Source organism: Tympanuchus pallidicinctus, unplaced genomic scaffold (genome assembly GCF_026119805.1).
Source record: "Tympanuchus pallidicinctus isolate F22 unplaced genomic scaffold, pur_lepc_1.0 scaffold6, whole genome shotgun sequence".
NCBI classification, from domain to species: Eukaryota; Metazoa; Chordata; class Aves; order Galliformes; family Phasianidae; genus Tympanuchus; species Tympanuchus pallidicinctus.
This window is the reverse complement of record NW_026294780.1, coordinates 43,477,595-43,497,736: the sequence shown is the minus strand read 5'-3', so window position 1 is coordinate 43,497,736 and position 20,142 is coordinate 43,477,595. Positions and strand designations below refer to the sequence as shown.

The following is a 20,142-nucleotide window of genomic DNA, read 5'->3' as shown; positions in this document are numbered from 1 at the left end:
AAAGGCTCAGATGACAAAGTGACTCATCAACATGAAAATGCCCAAAATGTACCTTATCCTTCCTGTGCAGGGTGACCTCAATACGAGCACAGCTTGCCCAGGGAGTTCTGTCATATTGACTTAGCTACCAGGAGGTTGGGGTTGAGTGAGAGACAGCATTAAATTTTAACCACTCTTCAAATAACATTTTTGAAATCAATAATATGGGTCCAAAACCCTTGGCTTTCCAACGGAATTGGGTTTCATTGTAGATGCTGTGAAGATGATGATGTACTTGCTCTTTTTTACTCTATTTATCCGGATTCAAGAGAAGCATGCCTTCACACTTCCAAGGTAAATACCTGCTGTGGCTGCTGGGTTCTTAGTGTGTGATGAGTGGGACAGGGAAAATATTGAGGCACAGTAGTTCCAACTTGCATAAGAAAACATTTGGCAAACGCTGACATTTATTTATTGCTCATGTAATTGGATCTGTGGTTCAATTTAATATATAGATGGTGGAGGAAATGAAATTATTCCAAGTCTTCTTTGCATCCATAAATCCTATGTTTTTAATCATATTAAAACTATTCTTTCCAGTCTAAGTGCAAATCAATTCAGTTCATTCAGTGCTTTTGAATGCCAATAAAGGGCATTTGAAACTTAATGGGAAAAAATAATTTGTTTTGTTTGCCTTAAAACAAGGCCTTAAATGAATTACTTCTTGAGGTAGAAAGAGAAACCATTTCAGAAAGTGCTAACAATCTGTTTTCTTTCTAAAGCAGTTTTTATGACTGTTTCTCCAGTTATAAATCATTTTTGAATAACCATTTTGTATCTGTACAGTGTTTCAGAAGCAGCTTATTGGCTCCTATCGATAAACTTCCAAAATGCCCTGAAACCAAATAGTTTGTTAAGACATGAGAGCATATGTCAGAGATGAAGACAGCCAAAGTGCTTTTATTTTCTATACGGGCAGGTGGTTTAAATCCTGCAGTGTCTTAATAGGTAGAACCAGAAAGATAAGTGGTGATTTTAAACAAGCTGAACAACCTATAGGAGTTGTGATTAAACACAGCGTGCTCTCAGAACCCAAATGTTTACACAAATAAGAACTCACAGCCCTTCTGCGACTGTACCCCAAGTCAGTGTCTCTCTTGAGACTGTGCCTTAAAAGCAGGACCATTTCTCTCTGTTTTGTGTTGCAGTATTATTTTGTTGTGGATTGCTATGGAGGTGGAGAGGTTAAGATAAGAGATGAATTAAATAAACTTCTAGGTGAATTCAGTGGAGCAACACTGCTCTATGGTGCTTGGAGGCTCATTTATTAAACATGTAAATAAAACACTGAATTCCTGACCCATACAGAAGAGTATGAAGCCCTCTCACCTCCAGTTATGAAAATGGCTAAACTAGCAATATTTTAAAGTTGATATATTTTATTTGACTTTTTACTTTTACTTGACCACCAGTGCTGGAGGAATTAATGGTCAAGTATTAAAGTTTATGGTGTGATTATTGAATCTGGATCTCCAAGAAAAGTACAGAATCACAGAAACATCAAGGTTGGAAAAAGACATCAAGATCATCCAGTCCAACTGTCCACCTATCAGTGCAGTATCTCCCCACTAAACCATGTCCCTTAGTACCACATCTAAATGTTTATTGAACACCTCCAGGGATGGCGCCTCGACCAACTCCCTGAGCAGCCCATTCCAGTGCCTGACCACTCTTTCAGAGATGAAATTTTTCCTAGCATCCAACCTGAATCTCCCTTGCAGCAACATGTGGCCATTCCCTCTAGTCCTATTGCTAGTTATGAAGGAGAAAAGGCCCACCTCCACCTTGGCACAATCTCCCTTCAGGTAGTTGTAGGGAGCAATGAGGTCTCCCCTGAGCATCCTCTTCTCCAGACCAAACAATCCCAGTTTCCTCAGCCACTCCCCATAAGGCTTGTGCTCCAGGTCCCTCCACTTCATTGCTTTTCTCTGGATGCACTCCAGAGCCTCAATGTCTTTCTTGTAGTGAGAGGCCCAAAACTGAACACAGCATTCAAGATGCAGCCTCACCAGTGCTGAGTACAGAGGCACAACAGAGGTGGTGTTTTGAAAATGCTGGGAGCTGTGAGCAGAAGCTGGCACAGTGGAGTCACTGGTACTAGAGCACATCAGTGAGAGGGAGGACAGGGAGAGTGGGAATTGTAACACAAAACCACATCCCTCTCCCTACCCTGAGAAAAGTCCCTCCCAGAAAACAAATTTGCTTTTAAGATAACCCTAAACACAAAGTTTGGTGTACACTTGTTTAATGAAATAGTTGAAGTGCCACCTCTGCCTATCTCTGATTGCCTTTGGATGCTGTGTCAAATGATGGCTGAGGCAGAAAAAAGGCTGGCATATTGTTGGTTCTGCATGAGAAACAGCAGTGATTGTGCGGAGCCCAGCTAGAAGTAGAGAAGATGAATCACCTGGTTGCCAGATGCTGTCAGGTCTTGGCTTGAAATCAGTCACAACAATGAGTTGTGACAATCGTGTTACGCAGCTTGAAAGTGCTTGCTTTGAGAGCTCTGTCTGCTCTTTTTTTTTTTTTTTTTTTTTTTTTCCAGCTAGGGCTTGTGTGCACATAGGGCTTCCTTTATGCACTGCCACCAGTTTCATAGGACTGAAAGGATGAGAGTCATCCAGCCCAAAAAAACGAAAATAAGGGCCCAAAGTTACCCTGAGTCTCCTCCTCCTTACCCTGTTCACCTGAATTATTTTGTTTTATTCACATCACAATGCAATTTTGAACTACATGTCCTGCAGAGTGCTGAAGATCAGGGCTGGATTTATCATACAAACTGGCATTTTTCTTAAGGTAGCATTCAGATGACAGAGATCTCTTTAAAGAGATGAAGTACTTCTTCCCTCCCACTTGCAAAGTGTTTGCTTACATGTTGACTACTCTGGACTAGCAACGGGATGAAGAGCTCTTCTCTGGTTCTGGCCAACCTGTGCACAAATTTCTCTTCTGCCAGCAATGGTGGGGTCAGGAATGGGGTAGAAGGGAAGAGCTACCTGTCTCTACTGTGTGTCTGGATCATATGTGTTAAGTAGAAGGGGGAATGTAAATTCCTAAGCAAAGAGCGAGGTCAGTGGTACAGAGCACCTGAGACCATGGGTAACATGCACAGGGAGAGAACTTAAATTAGGAAAACTGAACTGGAGTAGCAATCATGATGGCACTGCCCTCTTCACATCTACAAAATGTCATGTTGGACTTTTACACCCCAGCAGGGTGGCCCATGTCTCTGCTGAACAATGGTGAAGACTGAAGAACTGAAGACACAAAGATCATCTTCCCAGTTCAGGCTGGTTTTACACCAGTGCTACTGCACTCCAGTTTAGCAAGGGCTGTGAGCTCCAGTTCTGGTGCCAGGTTCTAGAAGCAATGCCAGAGTCTGCAGTAGGTGCTGGCTGCCAAAATCTTGCACTGGCCACTCAGCTCTTGCATATATACAACTGACTTGCAGAACTAGAGGCTGGAATGGGGCTCAGCACTTTCACTATTTAAGTTTCTTCGAGTTCATGGCATACAAGTCATGGAAGATGAGAAAGACCAAGTCTACTTCCCTAGCTTTGCTCTAGTTTCACGTGCTTGTACTTCACCTAAATACCTTTGTTTTCTTCAGAGATGAAGTTTTGTGGGCTTTTCCAAAAACAGACAAACAGGCTGAAGACCTTCAGAATTTACTGAACACCACCGAGGTGAGTGTTTCCCAGTGTCTGTCTGGTCTCTCTACCACAAACTGTACTGATTGCTTCATAATGTTATGACAGTGTATTATATCAGCTCAGATTTCTGCAATTGATTTTGTGTACTAAGGCACTGCAAAACTGGTAAAGCAGCAACAAAAAATAAATAGAAAACATTTGCTCAGAGACATCGGCACATTAGTTCAATCTTGACCTATGTGACTTGCACAGCTTTGAAGACAAATCTACAATATAAAGAGGTAGTTTTCTTTAAGCAGCATCTTATTCACATTATAAGTCTGTTAAGCAATACATTTTTATTATTTCAGTCTTTCACTGAGTAAGAGTATTCAATTAAAATGAGCTATCTCTTCCTTTTCAAAAGCATTTCCCCAATCATATCCTCATAGTTTAAAGCCAACAGCCAACACCTTATAACAAAAGGTGTAATGTTTCCTTCAACCAACATAATTTTAGGATGTGTCTCAGATGATTGAGAGTTTTTGACACTGCCCATATCCCGTCTTTTCCTGTTTTTCCTATTTCTTATTCATTCTATGTCCACTCCAGTGACTACCAGTCCTCTGCTGTCCCTTCTAGCATCCTACCCTTCAGTTCACACAAACCTTCATACCACTTTGCTCTTTTCCACCTCCACGGGTCAACTCACATATTCATCCCTTTTGTTATAACAAAATAGATCTCCCCTCCTCCATCTTTTCCTCAATTCTGTCATTCTTCACTTTCTTCTGTACAAGAGCTTCAAGAAGCCAAGAAGAGAGAGGGAAAGGGAAAGATAAAAGGGAAAGGAAAAAGCTAAAGGAGAGGGAAAGGAAAAGGGAAAGGGGAAGGGAAAGGGAAAGGGAAACACAGTCACAAAACATGGTCCTCATGGAGGATTTCAGCCATCCTGATATCTTTAGGAGGGACAACACAACAGAGCATCAGCAGTCAAAGAGGTTCTTGAAATATGTTGACGATATTTTCCTCTTCCACATGGTGCAGGAACCCATGAGAAAAGGTGCTATGCTGGACTTCGTCCTCACCCAGTTCAAGGGCAGCCTTGGCTGCAGTGACCACAAAATGGAGTTAAAGATCCTTAGGGTGTCAAAGAGGGTGCTCAGCAAGCTTTCTATTCTGAACTTCAGGAGAGCAGACTCCAAACTCTTCCGGGAATTGCTTGGCAAGGTGACATGGGATAAAGCCCTGGAAGGAAGAGGGGGCCAAGAAAGTTGGTCCAGTATTCAAGGACTATCTCCTCCAAGATCAGAAGCAGTGCATCCCAAGAAAGAAGAAGGTGGGCAAGAATGCCAGGAGGCTTCTGTGGATCAACAAGGAGCTCCTGGACTTACCTTGTCACAAAAAGAAAACTGACAGGGAGTGGAGGCAGGAATGGGTTACCTGGAAGGACTACAAAGAAGTTGTCTAAGCAGCCAGTGATCAGGTTAGGAAAACCTAAACCCAGACAGTATTAAATTTAGACATGAACATGAAGGGGAACAAGCAGAAATTCTACAGGTTTATCAGTGATAAAAGGAAGGCCAGGGAAGATGCAGGCCCTCTCTGGAAGAAAATGAGAGACCTGGTTACAAAGGATATGGGGAAAGCTGAAGTACTCAATGACTTCTCTGCCAAAGTTTTCACCAGCAAGGGCTCTAGCCACACCACCCAACTTGCAGGAAACAAAGATAAGAACTGAGAGAAGAAAGATCTGCCTACTGTAAGTGAAGATCAAGTTCAACACCACCTAAAGAACCTGAAGGTGCAAAAGTCCATAGGACCCAATGAGATCCATCCACACGTTGTAAGGGAACTGGCAGATGAAGTTGCCAAGCTGCTATTCATCATATTTGAAAGGTCATGGAAGTCTGGTAAAACTCCCACTGACTAGAAAAGGGGAAACATAACCCTCAATTTCAAGAATGGAAAAAAAGAAGATCCATGAAACTACAGGCCAGTCAGTTTCATCTCTATGCCTGGCAAGATCATGGAGCAGATCCTCCTGAAGGCCCTACTAAGGCACAAAGAAAATAAAGATGAGATGATTGGTGGTAACCAACATGGCTTCACCAAGGGCAATCTATGCCTGATAAACTCGGTGGCCTATAATGATGGAGTTCCAGCATCAGTGGATAAAGGAAGAGCAACTGACATAATGTAGCTGGACTTGTGCAAAGCATTTGACATTGTCCCACATGACATCCTAGTTGGCAAATTGGATAAAAATGGATTTGATGGATGGACAACTGACTGGATAAGGAACTGGCTGGATGGTCTCAGAGAGTTGTGGTCAACTGCTCATTCCCCAGTGGAGATTAGTGACAAGTGGCATTCCTCAGAGATTGGTATTGAGACCAGTGCTATTTAACATCTTTGTAGGTGATATGGACAGAGGGATCAAGTGCAAGTTTGCAGATGACACCAAGCTGAGTGGTTGACATGCTAGAGGAAAGGGATGCCATCCAGAGGGACCTGGACAGGCTTGAGAGGTGGGCCCATGCCAACCTCATGAACTTCAACAAGGCCAGTGCAAGGTTCTACACCTGGATCAGGGCAATCCCAAGCACAAATAAAGATAGGTGGAGAATGGCTTGAGAGTAGCCTGGAGGAGAAGGATTTGGGAGTATCAATTGATTGAAAAGCTGGACGTGATCTGGCAATGTGTGCTTGCAGGTCAGAAGGCCAATACTAAGCATGACCAGCGGGGCAAGTGAGGTGACTGCCTCCCTCTACTCTGTTCTTGTGAGACCCCACCTGTAGTACTGAGTCCAGTTCTGCGGCCCATTGAACTGTTGGAGTGGGTACAGAGGAGGGCCATGAAGATGATCAGAGGGGTGGAGCATCACTCCTACAGGCACAGGCTGAGAGATGGGGCTCTTCAGCCTGGTGAAGACTCTGAGGAGACCCTATAGCAGCCTTCCAGTACCTGATGGGGGCATACAGAAAAGCTGAGGAGGGACTTTTTATCAGGGCATGTAGTGACAGGACAAGGGGAAATGGCTTTAAACTGGAAGAGGGTAGATTTCGATTAGATATTAGGAAGAAATTCTTTACTGTGAGGATGGTGAGACACTGGAACAGGTTGCCCAGAGAGGTTGTGGAGACATTCAAGGCCAGGATGGATGGAGCTTTGAGCAACCTGGTCTAGTGGGAGGTGTCCCTACAGCAGAGAGTTGGAACTACGTGATCTTAAATGTCCCTTCCAATCCAAACCATTCTATGATCCTATGAAAAGGAAAGCGAGAATGAAAGGAAAAGGAAAAGAGAAAAAGAGAAAAGAGAAAAAGAAAATGTAGTAGGGAGATGGAGGGGGAGAAGGAAGATACAAACAGTACCTCCCAACAAATCAAAATGATTACAGTATGGCAAAAAAAAAAAAAAACAAAAGAAGCAACTGAAAATGAAAATGATCATCTTACGCAAAGAATCATACAGCTCACAGGCTGCTTGTAGCTTTCATCAGATGACCCAGATGCAGGAACACTTGAACGGAGTCTTTGGTAGCTGCCCTGGGGGAAGTATTGACCTTTGCTGATGATGGTTAAAGAAACTAATTATCATATGCATTATGTAAACTTTCCTCTGTTACCTCAGCTATGTCAGTCTTAAGTTCCTTAGTTATCCTCATTCTCAGTTCAAAGAATTATCAGTAAGAAACTGAATCTGAACTGGTATTCTTGAACATGAATGTCATGACAGTCCAGGCCACGGGGAAATTGGTGCTGGTGAGCTAAGCATCACTCTTGCTTCTTGGATGTTTTCTCCAAGTAATGCTGAGCTATATGATGCTGCCACTTCCCTGCCAGTAATGTCTGAGATGGCTCTGGAGTTGGTGACATGCATATGGCATGCAGCAGTCATATACCTGGGGCACAACTGTTAAACAATTTATTGCTCCAAAATCTTGATTGAAAACTTGGAAGAGTTTTCTATATGCATTTGCAGATAGGTTCTGTCTGAGAAATGAGTGAGGTAAACAGTTGACAGCTGACATAGGCCTGGAAACATAGTGCCCTAAGTGGAACATAATATTATTGGTGCAATTGAAAGGAATGAAATGAACCCTGCTGTCTAGTGACTCCAGGCTGCATCTCTTTAAAAACACGTCCAAGAATGATGGTGATCTTTTTCACACTGCAAATTCACATTGTAAATTCATGCATAACTTTCTGTTTGCTGTCACTCCTAGATCTTTTGCTATTACTTCTTCTAAAGTTTCATTCTCTTATTTAATATGTTGGCTTCTGATTTTATTATTGTATAAGATTTAATTTTGCCAAGAAGAATCTCATTTTCTTATTTTCTTCCAGTTTCTAATCTCTGTATTGCTGCTTCATCTTGACTTATACTCAAACCGCTTCTGGCATTTATTTCCTCCCTGATCAAAGTAATCAGTGAACACAATAACTACAAAGACTGGTCTGATCTTCATTAATTCTCCAAATACCCTCAGGGAAAATAACTCTCAGCAGACTTGAAAATGTGTAACATAATAATGGGCTAAACATATCTATTCTCCTAGAAATGCTATCTCAGTAAAGGTTATATTCCTGTCTTTGCTCTTGATTTACGAATTTATGTGCACAAGTCATTATAAAAATTCCTTAAATACACACATTTCATTTCCAGCAGTAACAGAACTCTATAACACAACACACATTAAACTGCTTTTTGTAAGCGGTCTCTTAAATTGAAAACATATGCTTCAATTATTTTCAAAATACTTACTAAATGTTAGTATTTTTTTTCTTTGTTAAAAAAAAAGAAAAAAAAGAAAGAAAGATAAAATGTTCCTGGAAACTTTGCAGGTCATTCTCTGGCAACCTGTTGTGGTTGAAAACATCCAGAAGGACCAAGAAGTCCATTTCTATGTCAATGCATCCAGTACAAACAGAATAAAAGCTGGTTTAAGGCAACTGACCATCCCACACAAGTATGTAATTATTTCTTGTTAATAATGTTTCAATGCACTTGTTTAGAAACACTGTTGGGTTTTGTTGTTGTTGTTGTTGTTTTTATCAGGAAGTTGTGCTTTTTCTTTGCTCTTTTTTTTTTTTTTTTTCCCCAGAGTTTTGATGGGAGATGTTCAAGGACTTATTGAAAAACAGACACTCAATGACACAGTCAACCCACGCAGTTCTTCATCATATTATGAAAACTACCATTCCATGACAGAAGTAAGATACTGTCGTGTAATCCCTGTAGATTCATTTAGGGGGTGCAATTTGTCTCATGGTTAAGACAGAAGACAGGGAAAGGAATCATCAACAGGTAAATAATGATCATTGCATTGCTCAGCCACTGAGAACTGTAATTATTGTGATGCCTACATAAAGAAGGAACAAAGCACCAGACAAAATCTATTATACATGCATTAGTTCAAACACCACTCAAATGCAGCCTACTCAGAAGCAAAATGCAGCAGCAAAGTACCACATATTTAAACATTTGAAACATGAACTGAATAATGTTTTAACCAAATAAAACTGAAGAGGAGTGTTAGGGCTATGCTTAGACTGTGTTGTGATCACATCTCACTGTTAGTTTCAGGAGTGGTCAGTTGGCAAGAGGTCAGTGGTCTGAACTGCTAGCTTCTCTTTCCAATCAGCTGAACAGGCAGGATTTGGGGAGGAAGAATGAATTCAGGTCAAGTCAACTTTCAGGAATGAAGGAAAACAAAATGGAAAAGATCCATTTACTGCTTGTTCCACCTCATCTTTGCAGATCTATAATTGGATGGAAGAAACTGTGAGACTCCATTCTGACCTACTTGAGAAAATTTATATTGGATCATCATATGAAAAACGACCACTTTACGTCTTGAAGGTACAGTTCTGTCCTACTGAGAAATCTTACCAGGTACTAATGTAAGAAAGTGATGGGTTTTGGCCATAACATTTTCTTAAACCTATACTTAAATGCACATTTCAACAATGTGTAAATGTTTGCCTTAGAAGTCTGCTAGGTTCTTCAGATAAGGTGCCATTATGCTAGACAAAGGCATTTGGACATGCGAGGTCACAAAGAAGGTACCACATCTAGGCCATCATCCAAAGGCATGAAATATTGGCACAGTGGATTATCTTCCTATGTGACTATAAAACCAAAATGATCTATTGTCCTGCCTAGCTGATGATCTGATCTCCTGGCATGAGGGCCTGGTGCTGTTTTGTGTCTACATCAGAAGCTTGCTGTAGACAACCTGAATATGGCCCTCTGCCCATATGTGAACATACATGAGAGCAGTGTCCTGGTCTAGGAGCAATTTAAGCACTACCTATAAGACAGAAGCTTCTTTTTCCATCTTGGTTACCCTTTTCACTTCTACTTCTATGTGCTTCATTATACAATTTCTCTTTTGTCAGCTTTCTAAAAGGCAGGAGAACCCCAAAAGTGCTATATGGATTGACTGTGGCATCCATGCTAGAGAATGGATTTCTCCTGCTTTCTGCCTGTGGTTCATAGGCCACGTGAGTAGACTTTATACCTGGTTACCATTTTCAGAGCAAAGAAAAAAAAAGTTTATGCCAATCACCTTCTCTTTCTGTTTGCGCTTTAAGTTCTGTAACATCTTAATCCATTTACTTTCACAGCACCAATATCGATTTTATGCCTAAGATACACATGTATCAGTGAACGTGTTTGTATATGTATGTGGTTTAGCATTAAACGTGGAGGTTGTTGGCCCTGCATGTGGCAGGGGGGTTGGAGATTCATGATCCTTGAGGTCCCTTCCAACCCTGGCCGTTCTGTGATTCTGTGATTCTGTGATGTGTATATCAGTAGATGGAGGTATGTATGTGTGAGGGAAAGACATACGGATCAAATGCAAAACAGTTCAGATAGATTCTAAGGTATGACTGTTGAAATATGTGGACCAAATTCAACAGATTTTTACAGCTGTGGAATGGTCAGGGATGGAGTAGGCCTTTTCTATATGCACACAGGTTTCTTCTGGATTTGCTTCATTCAGAGAAAGAGGCCACACAAGCCACCTTCTTCTGAAGGAACACTGTCATTTCAGAATATGAACAACAACCCTTAGCCACATGCATAGCGCCCATTCGTGATGGGATGACCCTACACTGTGGGCTTAGCAAGACCAGCCCTCACTTGCAGAGCCCAACCAACAGTCACATCTAATCTTTGATATCTTTAATATCTACACTGCTCGGAACACTGAACAAATGTATGCCAAAAGACACCAGATCCATGGTTTGCACTTCGGATCTTAATTTTTGAATTTGAGGCATCTCAACTTGTGATGCTGAAGTGATGGCCCATTTCTTTGTATGGTCTAAGAAAAAGTCTTCTAAACCCTTCCGTCCAAGACAAAGTTGCTCAGGTTGCTCACTTAATGTTCTGAAATATTATTTATTGTTATTTTTTATAAAAGCAAGGTTCACAATCAATATAGATTAAATGAGATTGAGATTTCATCATCACCAGTAGTCAGAGTAATAGCAAAGATGAGTCCTTAAAATACGAATTATGGTTTGTCCATGATGGAATTAAATAATGATAATGATAATAATAGAAAGAAATGTGCTTATTTCTGTTCTTAGTCACAACAGTAAAACCTCAGTGACAACAACATTTTAAAGGAGATTGCAGGAGTTAGGGATGGGCATAGCTGAATGTACCTTGTGACCCGCTCATAATCCCAGCCTTCAAGGTTCCCTTAGAGAGAAACGTGTCTGCCCTTTTCACGCTGCTCCAAATAATTACCAGCTATGCTGTCAGTTTGCTCCTCACACGTCCCTGCAGCATTATTCAGAATTAACAAGTTGGACATTTAGCTTCTCCATCCCCTTGATCTGATCAACATGCTTTAAATTCAAATTTTATTTCTACATCACTTCATGAAGTATCATTTTAAAACTTGACATTAATACGCATCTGCACACACATTACAATCAGTAGTTCTCTATTTGCAAATACTAGTTCTCTACTGCAAATAATAGACATTCTTTATAATGTTTCCATTCTTTATCGTTTAATTTTGTTGTTAGACTGTAGAAAGACTAACATTTCTCATTTGAGTCACAGAAAGTCCATTGCCTGAGGAAAATAGGGAAGGCTTTAAAATGAAAGCATGTGCTTTAAGTAAGGTATAAAGAAATATAAATATATACATATGATAAAGATTTAATCTATTCCAATAGTTAAAAAAACCTCACTTATCCAGATTAAAATTCATGGCTGGAAGGTGGACAACCAACCAGATTAAGGTATTACCAAAGCAAAGACTTCAAAATATGCTGGAAAGAAAAACTAGCAATGTAGCTTGCTCCCTGCATACAAGTGCATCAAACTCATAATGAAGCCAGTGGAAATAATGTTATGTATAGCAGCCACTTGAAATGCTTTTTGTTATTTTTCTTCTTGCTTTATTTTTTTTTTGCTACCTTTGTGGTATTCTGAGAGGGAAGGAGTGTTCTTATTATTTATACAAGCAGCGAATGCTCAAACCTTCCTACTAATAGGCTTCAACTCTATCTCATCACCACCTGTAAATAATAAAAGACTACAGTGTAAATGACTGGTGTGATAATTGCTGTTATTTTCAGGTGCCTTCCTAGGAAGGTAAAAAAGCCATCATTATGAATGCTTTTAGTAAGATCTTTCTCTGTTTTATAGACAATCCATTTGCGCGAGAGAGATCGGGTCATGACAACTCTTCTGGAGCACTTTGATTTCTACGTCATGCCCGTGATGAATGTGGATGGCTATGAGTACACCTGGAGCAAACCCTCTGTATGTAAAGATTTTCTGACATCTGCATCACACTGACACGCTGTTTATAGGAACTATCACCGTGTGTTTAGGGCACAATTTCCATCCTAGAATTACATGCCCCAGATTCTTCATCTGTGCTTGGAATTTCTGCATCTCTGCCTTATGTAAACCACAACAAATCTTGAAACTAAGTGACGTTTGAATCATAGTACCTTTGCATCTTCCAAGCTGCTGGAAATGCATCTGGAAACAAATGAATTTTATCTTGGGATTTTAAAGCTTCCATATGTCAGGCAATGCCTTTGCAAGGCTGCTAATCCAGCACAAGCTGAATAGCATGCTGCATCAGAGACCACAGCCAGTAGTTCACTCCTTTCTCCTGTGCAATAGTTTGTTTCTCGGAGAGCTTTTTTGTTTCAGATGCAATAGGGTACAACAGAAATCTTCAGTCCAGTATTCTATTTATTGGTTAGAAACACTAAGTCATTGAGATTTGTCATTGTTTTTTTATTTTTTAGATTCCACACAAACAATTTTTTTAAAAAAAAATGTTATTTCACTCTTTTGATCTTCAATATAATTTGCCATCTGTTTGGATAACTCCACATACACATGTTAACAGATGCACACCAAATTTCCAAAATTACACATGCTGCTACTACTGTACAGAAAGATTGGACTTGCGCTTGTAAACTCATACCTGGCTAAACACTGCGACTTCTCCCCTTCTCCTACAGTCTCAATCCATTGAAATCAGGGCAGACGTGACTAATTCTCATCTTATGTGACACCACCTTTTATCATAAGGCCTTACTGGCAACCAGATTGTGGTTTTATAATCTTCCTCGGTCTCTCATCCCTTCATTGCCACGTGGCTGCTGTAGAGATACAGTGGGAAGTCATCACTCTTAGCTAAGTGAGATGCTGCCCCCATTTTTGCCAGCTGTTTTCCCTGAATGTGATTTATTTGTCTCTTAACACAGAATCGACTGTGGAGAAAGAGCCGCTCATCGCACAGTAGCAGTGGCTGCATTGGTACTGACATGAACAGGAATTTTGATGCACGCTGGTGTGGTATGAGCTCACCTCCTTTCTGTTGTGCCTCAGTTTTAGCCTACAGATTTTGTAATTTTGAAGAAGTTTTCACAAAAAGACAAACACACCTAAATAACATTTACAAACTGATGTACAGTTCCTTTTACAGAACCATAGAGTATAAGGCTGGAAGAGACCACTAAAATCATCTAGTCCAGCCATCAACCCATCAATTTGGTAGTTTTCATATTACAACACAAGCAGTGCAGGCTATGGTGGGAAAGGAGGACAGAGGGAAGAGGTGGTTCTCACTATGTCACTCAAAGCTTATTTACTGAACCACCTGCATTATATAAAATGGGTCACCTCGGTCCTTCAGTAATGCTTGACTAACCAAGATTTCTTGGCTCTCAGCATTTGTCGTCAAAGCTATATCATTATACTTAACAACAAGGACTTGGTAGGTTTTTAATATTCTGCAGAACAGCTTATCTTAAAACATTATTAAATGTCTGTTTACAAGGGTGGATAGTGATAGGACAAGGGGGAATAATTTCAAACTGAGACAGGGGAGGTTTAGGTTAGACATTAGGAGGAAGTTTTTCACACAGAGGGTGGTGATGCACTGGAACAGGTTGCCCAAGGAGGCTGTGGATGCCCCATCCCTGGAGGCATTCAAGGCCAGGCTGGATGTGGCTCTGGGCAGCCTGGTCTGGTGGTTCAACCTGCACATAGCAGGAGGTTGAAACTAGATGAGCATTGTGGTCCTTTTCAACCCAGGCTGTTCTATGAACTACGAACTTTTTATTTGGCCTGCACGCTCTTTTGTTACAGGTAAAGGAGCATCTCCCAATGAGTGCTATGAGACGTACTGTGGACCCTATCCAGAATCTGAACCCGAAGTGAAAGCTGTGGCTCGCTTTATCAGAGATCACAAAGATATCATTAAAGCATACATAACAATGCACTCTTACTCCCAGATGGTACTGTTTCCATATTCTTACACAATGGATAAAAGCAAAGACCACGATGAGCTGGTAAATCCCCCTTCCTGAAGTTTCGGATTTATTTCAGAACTTCTCACCCTGTTTGGTTAGGACTGTCATGAGGAAATCACAATGTTATGAAGATTGAGAATTGGGAAATGAGCATTTTTCTGCCATCCTTAAGAACTTATAGGGTTTCTGGGCTGGTCTATCACTGAGCAAAGCAGCCAGCTACTTTTGAAGACTGGAAAAATTAAAATACTTATTCCATATTGTTAGCACATCATCAATCTCTGGTACTTTGAAGCTGATGAAAAGGAAAAAAAAGAACAGAGTGACAGGTTCTGAACTCCTTGAAAGGACAGTTTTGTAAATTTGTGATTAAATTACATGGTTTGCATGTATGTAATCACATATGACTATGCTCTATGAAAGCACTTGGGCATGTAATTCTGAAAAATACACTTCACACTCCTATGCAATGAGGTGATCTGGTGAATACTCACTGCTTTTATTAAAGGCTGTTTGCTAGAGTTATTTATTTAAAATGGTTTTAAAGGTAGGATGGAAACCTTGTCCTGCATAGGCAGAATTTTAAATTCCTGAGCCACCAAACCACATGGTAAGGATTCTCCTAAAAGACAGCGAGAGCCAGCAAAAAAAAAAAAAAAAAAAAAAGAGGAGCCAGCACTTTTCCTCATTGAGCAGAAAACTTCAGGTTTCCTGGATCTGGAAAGGATACCCAGGCTAAAATGAAATTAAACAGAATAATGAAGACATAGATATACATAGACAGCTTAGAAATATTCTTTTATCTAAAGACATCAAGTCCCCCAGAGAAAAGAATTCCTCCTCTCACACTTCTTAGGTTTCTTGCAGTGGTCCTAGGCTCCAAGTGCTGAGGCAACATGCATTTTTATTTGAAACAAGGGCTCCTGTATAGCACTAAAAATAGACCAGAAATGGTGTAAAGGGGACCAGAAATCAGATTTTCAGGCTTTGGGATTTGTCACATGGCAAGAAAGCACATGCCTAAGGTACACATGTCATTTCATATATTCCACAAGCCCTTACACAGGGACAGAGAGTAAGAGGCTATAGAGATACAGGACTGACATTTGCACACACTGGTGGTGATCCAATTACTATTGTCATTTTTAACCATATGCATCACCCGTGACACTTAACATATATATAACTTTTTAAGCTTCATGTTCCATGGATAAGAGGACTGTAAAAAGCACACAATAAATTCAATGGAAACATCCCATTTTGACAAAGCCCCAGACAGTCCAACGTTGTGTTTCCATTGACTACTGCCAAGTGTATTCAGGAGGAAGGAAAAAAATCCAGCAATGTAAATACAGACTAAGAACAAACTATTCCCAGATAACACATATTCTTACGCTGTCTTGTTACTGTTTAATTTACTGAAACAAACTGTTTCATACACCTACATTAAAAAATGCATTGTGACTGTAAAGCAGAAAGAGATGCACTAATTCTGGGCATGTAGTCTTCTATGTAGCTTATGTGCAGGACTTTGTGAATGCAATCATTTGTTGCTGTTCTTGTCAACACTAAATGAATCAAGTGACTTAAATACCACCGTGGAAAAGGAAAAATATGATACAAGTGGGAATAAATATTCTGGCAATTATTTGCTGCCAAAAGTGGGTGGCAAGGTCCCAGGTATGCTTTTATCTACAGTAGGAATGTAATTTGAGCACAGGCTTATGCTGAAAATTTTTACGACATTCTATGGATTCTCTGGAGACTTTTATATGCCTATTTAACTAATATGAGATTCACAGCATGTTGTAAATAAATCCTAACTGAACACATATTATCTATTACCACAAGGCTAGAAAGCTAATAATGCTTTGTTGATTTCAGGAAAGTCTGGCAAAGAAAGCAGCGAATGCTATAAGGAGAACAACAAAGAAAATTTATAAACTTGGTCCCGGTGCACAAACAATTTGTAAGTATTATTTTTTATTACAACAATAAGCATGATAGCATATGCTCGTTAGCAACAGGAAACAGCTTCTGAACAGAAAGATCTGTTTTCAGGTAACTTATCTCCTTTTCCTTTCATTATACAGATTTAGCTCCTGGAGGTTCAGATGACTGGGCTTATGATCTTGGCATTAAATATTCTTTCACCATTGAGCTTCGGGACACAGGAACTTATGGATTTTTGCTTCCTTCTGCGCAAATTAGGCCAACTTGCATAGAAGCACTTTCTGCTGTCAAAGAGATTGCTCAGCATGTTCTTAAAAATTTGTAACACTAAATATAATTTATTCCAGCATGACTATATTTAGCTAGCTCAAATAATACTTACAAAAATTGCTGCTTCACTACATTTATTTTATATGTGTAAAGAAACAAAACGATAACTTACACTTCATTTTAGAATATCTCAAACTTTTCTAGCCATACTTAAGTACCTATGTTTACAACAGTAGATCAATGCAGCTCCTATAAGGACAGCAAAACAGATAGCAACAAAAGTCTCTGGTGCAAGTTTGTTACAATCCCAGTACAAAAGGCATACAGAGTTTGTAAGGTATCAATTAAAATGTTATTTACTGGATCTAAAGGGAAAACAGTATAGATAGTCTTACATCCTTTTAGATTGTGGAAAGCCCCGGTGTAGTAGGGATCTCTGATCTACACAAAGAATGCAGGGCAGACCTCATCTATAAAAGATGAGGGGACTGAGTGGGAACAATGGGAACCCTCAGTGGGATCAACTGCACACTCAGCAAGCCTGCTGATGACACCGAGCTGCGCGGTGTGGTCAACACAACAAAGGATGGATTGCCATCCAGAGAGATCTAGACAGGATAGAGCAGTGGGCTCAGGTGAACTTCATGAGGTTCAACAAAGCCAAGTGCAAGGGCTTGTAACTGGGTCATGGCAACCTCCACTGTGAGTACAAGCTGGGGGATATTAGGACAGAGAACAGCCCTGACAAAAAAGACCTAAGGATACTGGTGGATGGAAAACCGGACATAACCAGCGATGTATCCTTGCAGCTCAGAAAACCAAACACATCAAAAAAAAAGTGTGGTCAGCAGGGCAAGGGAGGTGATCTTGCCCCTCTGCTCTGTGCTGGTGAGGCCTCACCTGGAGTATTGCGTCCAGATGTGGAGTCCTCAGTATAGGAGATGTCGGAGTCCATCCAGAGCATGGCCATAAAAGTGATCCAAGGGATGGAACATCTCTCCTATGAGAACAGGCTGAGAGAGCTGGGGCTGTTCAGCATGGAGAAGGCTCCAGAGAGAAGACTCCTCCTCCATCTGGACTGTCACAAGTCCATGGGACAGGATGGGCTCCATCCTAGGTTGCTGAGGGAGCTGGTAGGGGTGATTGCTAAGCCACTCTCGGCCATCTACCTGCGCTCCTGTTTATCTGGAGAGGTCCCAGAGGACTGGAGGCTCACTGATGTGACTCCCATCTACAAGAAGGGCCATCAGGAGGATCTGGGAAACTACAGGACTGTCAGCCTGACCTCAGTACCAGGGAAAGTTATGGAGCAAATCATCTTGGGTGAGATCACACGGCACGTGTGTGGCATCCAGGGGATCAGGCCAGCCAGCATGGTTCATGAAAGGCAGGTCCAACCTCATCTCCTTCTATGACTGGGTGACCAGTCTGGTAGATGAGGGAAGGGCTGTTGATGTAGTCTACTTAGACTTCAGCAAAGCCTTTGACACAGTTTCTCACAGTGTTCTCCTGGGGAAACTGGCTGCCCGTGGTCTGGACAGGCATACCCTTCTTTGGGTAAGGAACAGGGTAGAGGGCCGTGCTCAGCGGGTAGTGGTGAATGAAGTCCAGCTGGTGACCTGTGGTCACGTCACTCCCATATACAAGAAGGGGAGCAGGGAGGACCCGGGGAACTATAGGCCGGTGAGTCTCACCTCCGTGCCTGGGAAGATCATGGAACAGATCCTCCTGGACAACATGCTCGATCACATAAAGAATGAGCATGTGATCCGAGACAGCCAGCACGGCTTCACCAAGGGAAGGTCATGCCTAACTAATCTTGTGGCCTTCTATGATGGAGTGACGGCATTGGTGGACGAAGGGAAGGCGACCGATGTCATTTACCTGGACCTGAGCAAGGCCTTTGACATGGTCCCCCACCACATCCTCATCTCCAAATTGGAGGGAAGTGAATTTGATGGGTGGACGACCCGATGGATAAGCAATTGGTTGAAAGGCCGCAGACAGAGGGTGGTGGTCAATGGCTCTATGTCCAGGTGGAGGCCGGTAACAAGTGGTGTCCCCCAAGGGTCTATCTTGGGACCGGTGCTCTTTAACATCTTTATTAATGACATCGATGAGGGAACTGAGTGCACCCTCAGCAAGTTTGCTGACGACACCAAGCTGAGTGGTGCGGTTCATACGGTGGAAGGAAGGGATGCCATTCAGAGGGACCTCGACAGGCTGGAGGGCTGGGCTCGGGTGAACCTAATGAGGTTCAACACGGCAAAGTGCAAGGTTTTGCATTTGGGCCGGAAGAACCCCAGGCACCCGTACAGGCTGGGAGGAGTGGGCCTTGAGAGCAGCTCGGCAGAGAAGGACCTGGGGGTCCTGATGGACGAGAGACTGAACATGAGCCAGCAGTGCGCTCTGGCAGCTCGAAAGGCAAATGGGATCCTGGGCTCCATCAGGAGAGGGGTGGTCAGCAGGGAGAGGGAGGTGATTGTCCCTCTCTACTCGGCTCTTGTGAGGCCCCACCTGGAGTACTGTGTCCAGGTGTGGAGCCCTCAGTACAAGAAAGACATGGAGATTTTGGAAAGGGTCCAGAGGAGGGCGACTAAGATGATCGGGGGCTGGAGCACCTCCCCTATGAGGACAGACTGAGTGAGTTGGGCTTGTTCAGCCTGGAGAAGAGAAGGCTGCGGGGTGACCTCATTGCAGCCTATCAATACCTGAAGGGAACCTACACCCAGGAGGGGAGTAAACTCTTCAAAAGGGCTGACAACAGCAGGACTAGGGGAAATGGATCCAAGTTGAAGGAGGAAAGATTGAGGTTGGATGTTAGGGGGAAGTTCTTCACAAGGAGAGTGGTTAGGCCCTGGAACAGGCTGCCCAGGGAGGTTGTGGATGCCCCGTCCTTGGACGTGTTCAAGGCCAGGTTGGACGGGGTCCTGGGCAACCTGATCTGAATGTGTACGTTTGGTGGCCCTGCTAGGCAGGGGGGTTGGAACTACATGATCCTTGAGGTCCCTTCCAACCTGGGTGATTCTGTGATTCTGTGATTCTGTGATTCTGTGATCTAGATAAGCTGGATCGCTGGGCTGAGGTGAATGGGATGAGGTTCAACAACGCCAAGTGTTGGGTCCTGCACTTTCTGCACAACAACCCCATGTAGCGCTACAGACTTGGGGATGAGTGGCTGGATGACTGTAAAGAGGAAATGGACCTGGGGGTGTTGTTGTTGCTCAGCTGAACATGAGCCAGCAGTGTGCCCAAGTGGCCAAGAGGGCCAACGGTATCCTGGCCTGCATTAGAAATAACATGGCCAGCAGGAGCAGGGAGGTGACATCTCCCTGTACTCAGCTCTGGTGAAGCCGCACCTCAAGTACTGTGTTCAATTTTGCCCCCCTCACTGCAAGAAAGACATTGAGGCCCTGGAGTGGGTTCAAAGAAGG

At 42.2% G+C, this 20,142-nt stretch overlaps 1 protein-coding gene across 1 annotated transcript; it reads left to right on the top strand.

The window, feature by feature from the left end:
- Window positions 1-202: 202 nt before the first annotated feature.
- CPB2 (carboxypeptidase B2) lies at window positions 203-16,825 on the top strand. Its single transcript, XM_052664596.1, has 11 exons — window positions 203-333; window positions 3,650-3,725; window positions 8,522-8,646; window positions 8,782-8,890; window positions 9,438-9,539; window positions 10,079-10,183; window positions 12,354-12,470; window positions 13,436-13,526; window positions 14,322-14,524; window positions 16,370-16,454; window positions 16,579-16,825. The coding sequence occupies exons 1-11, from the start codon at window positions 263-265 to the stop codon at window positions 16,761-16,763; spliced, it is 1,269 nt and encodes a 422-aa protein (XP_052520556.1). The 5' UTR covers window positions 203-262; the 3' UTR covers window positions 16,764-16,825.
- Window positions 16,826-20,142: the final 3,317 nt, after the last annotated feature.

Bases quoted from the DNA above. Each gene is read 5' to 3' on its own strand.
- CPB2 (XM_052664596.1), top strand. From the start codon at position 263: ATGATGATGTACTTGCTCTTTTTTACTCTATTTATCCGGATTCAAGAG. The intron at 8,891-9,437 runs GTAAGATACTGT...TCATCTTTGCAG, and splicing joins ACTACCATTCCATGACAGAA to ATCTATAATTGGATGGAAGA. The intron at 9,540-10,078 runs GTACAGTTCTGT...CTCTTTTGTCAG, and splicing joins GACCACTTTACGTCTTGAAG to CTTTCTAAAAGGCAGGAGAA.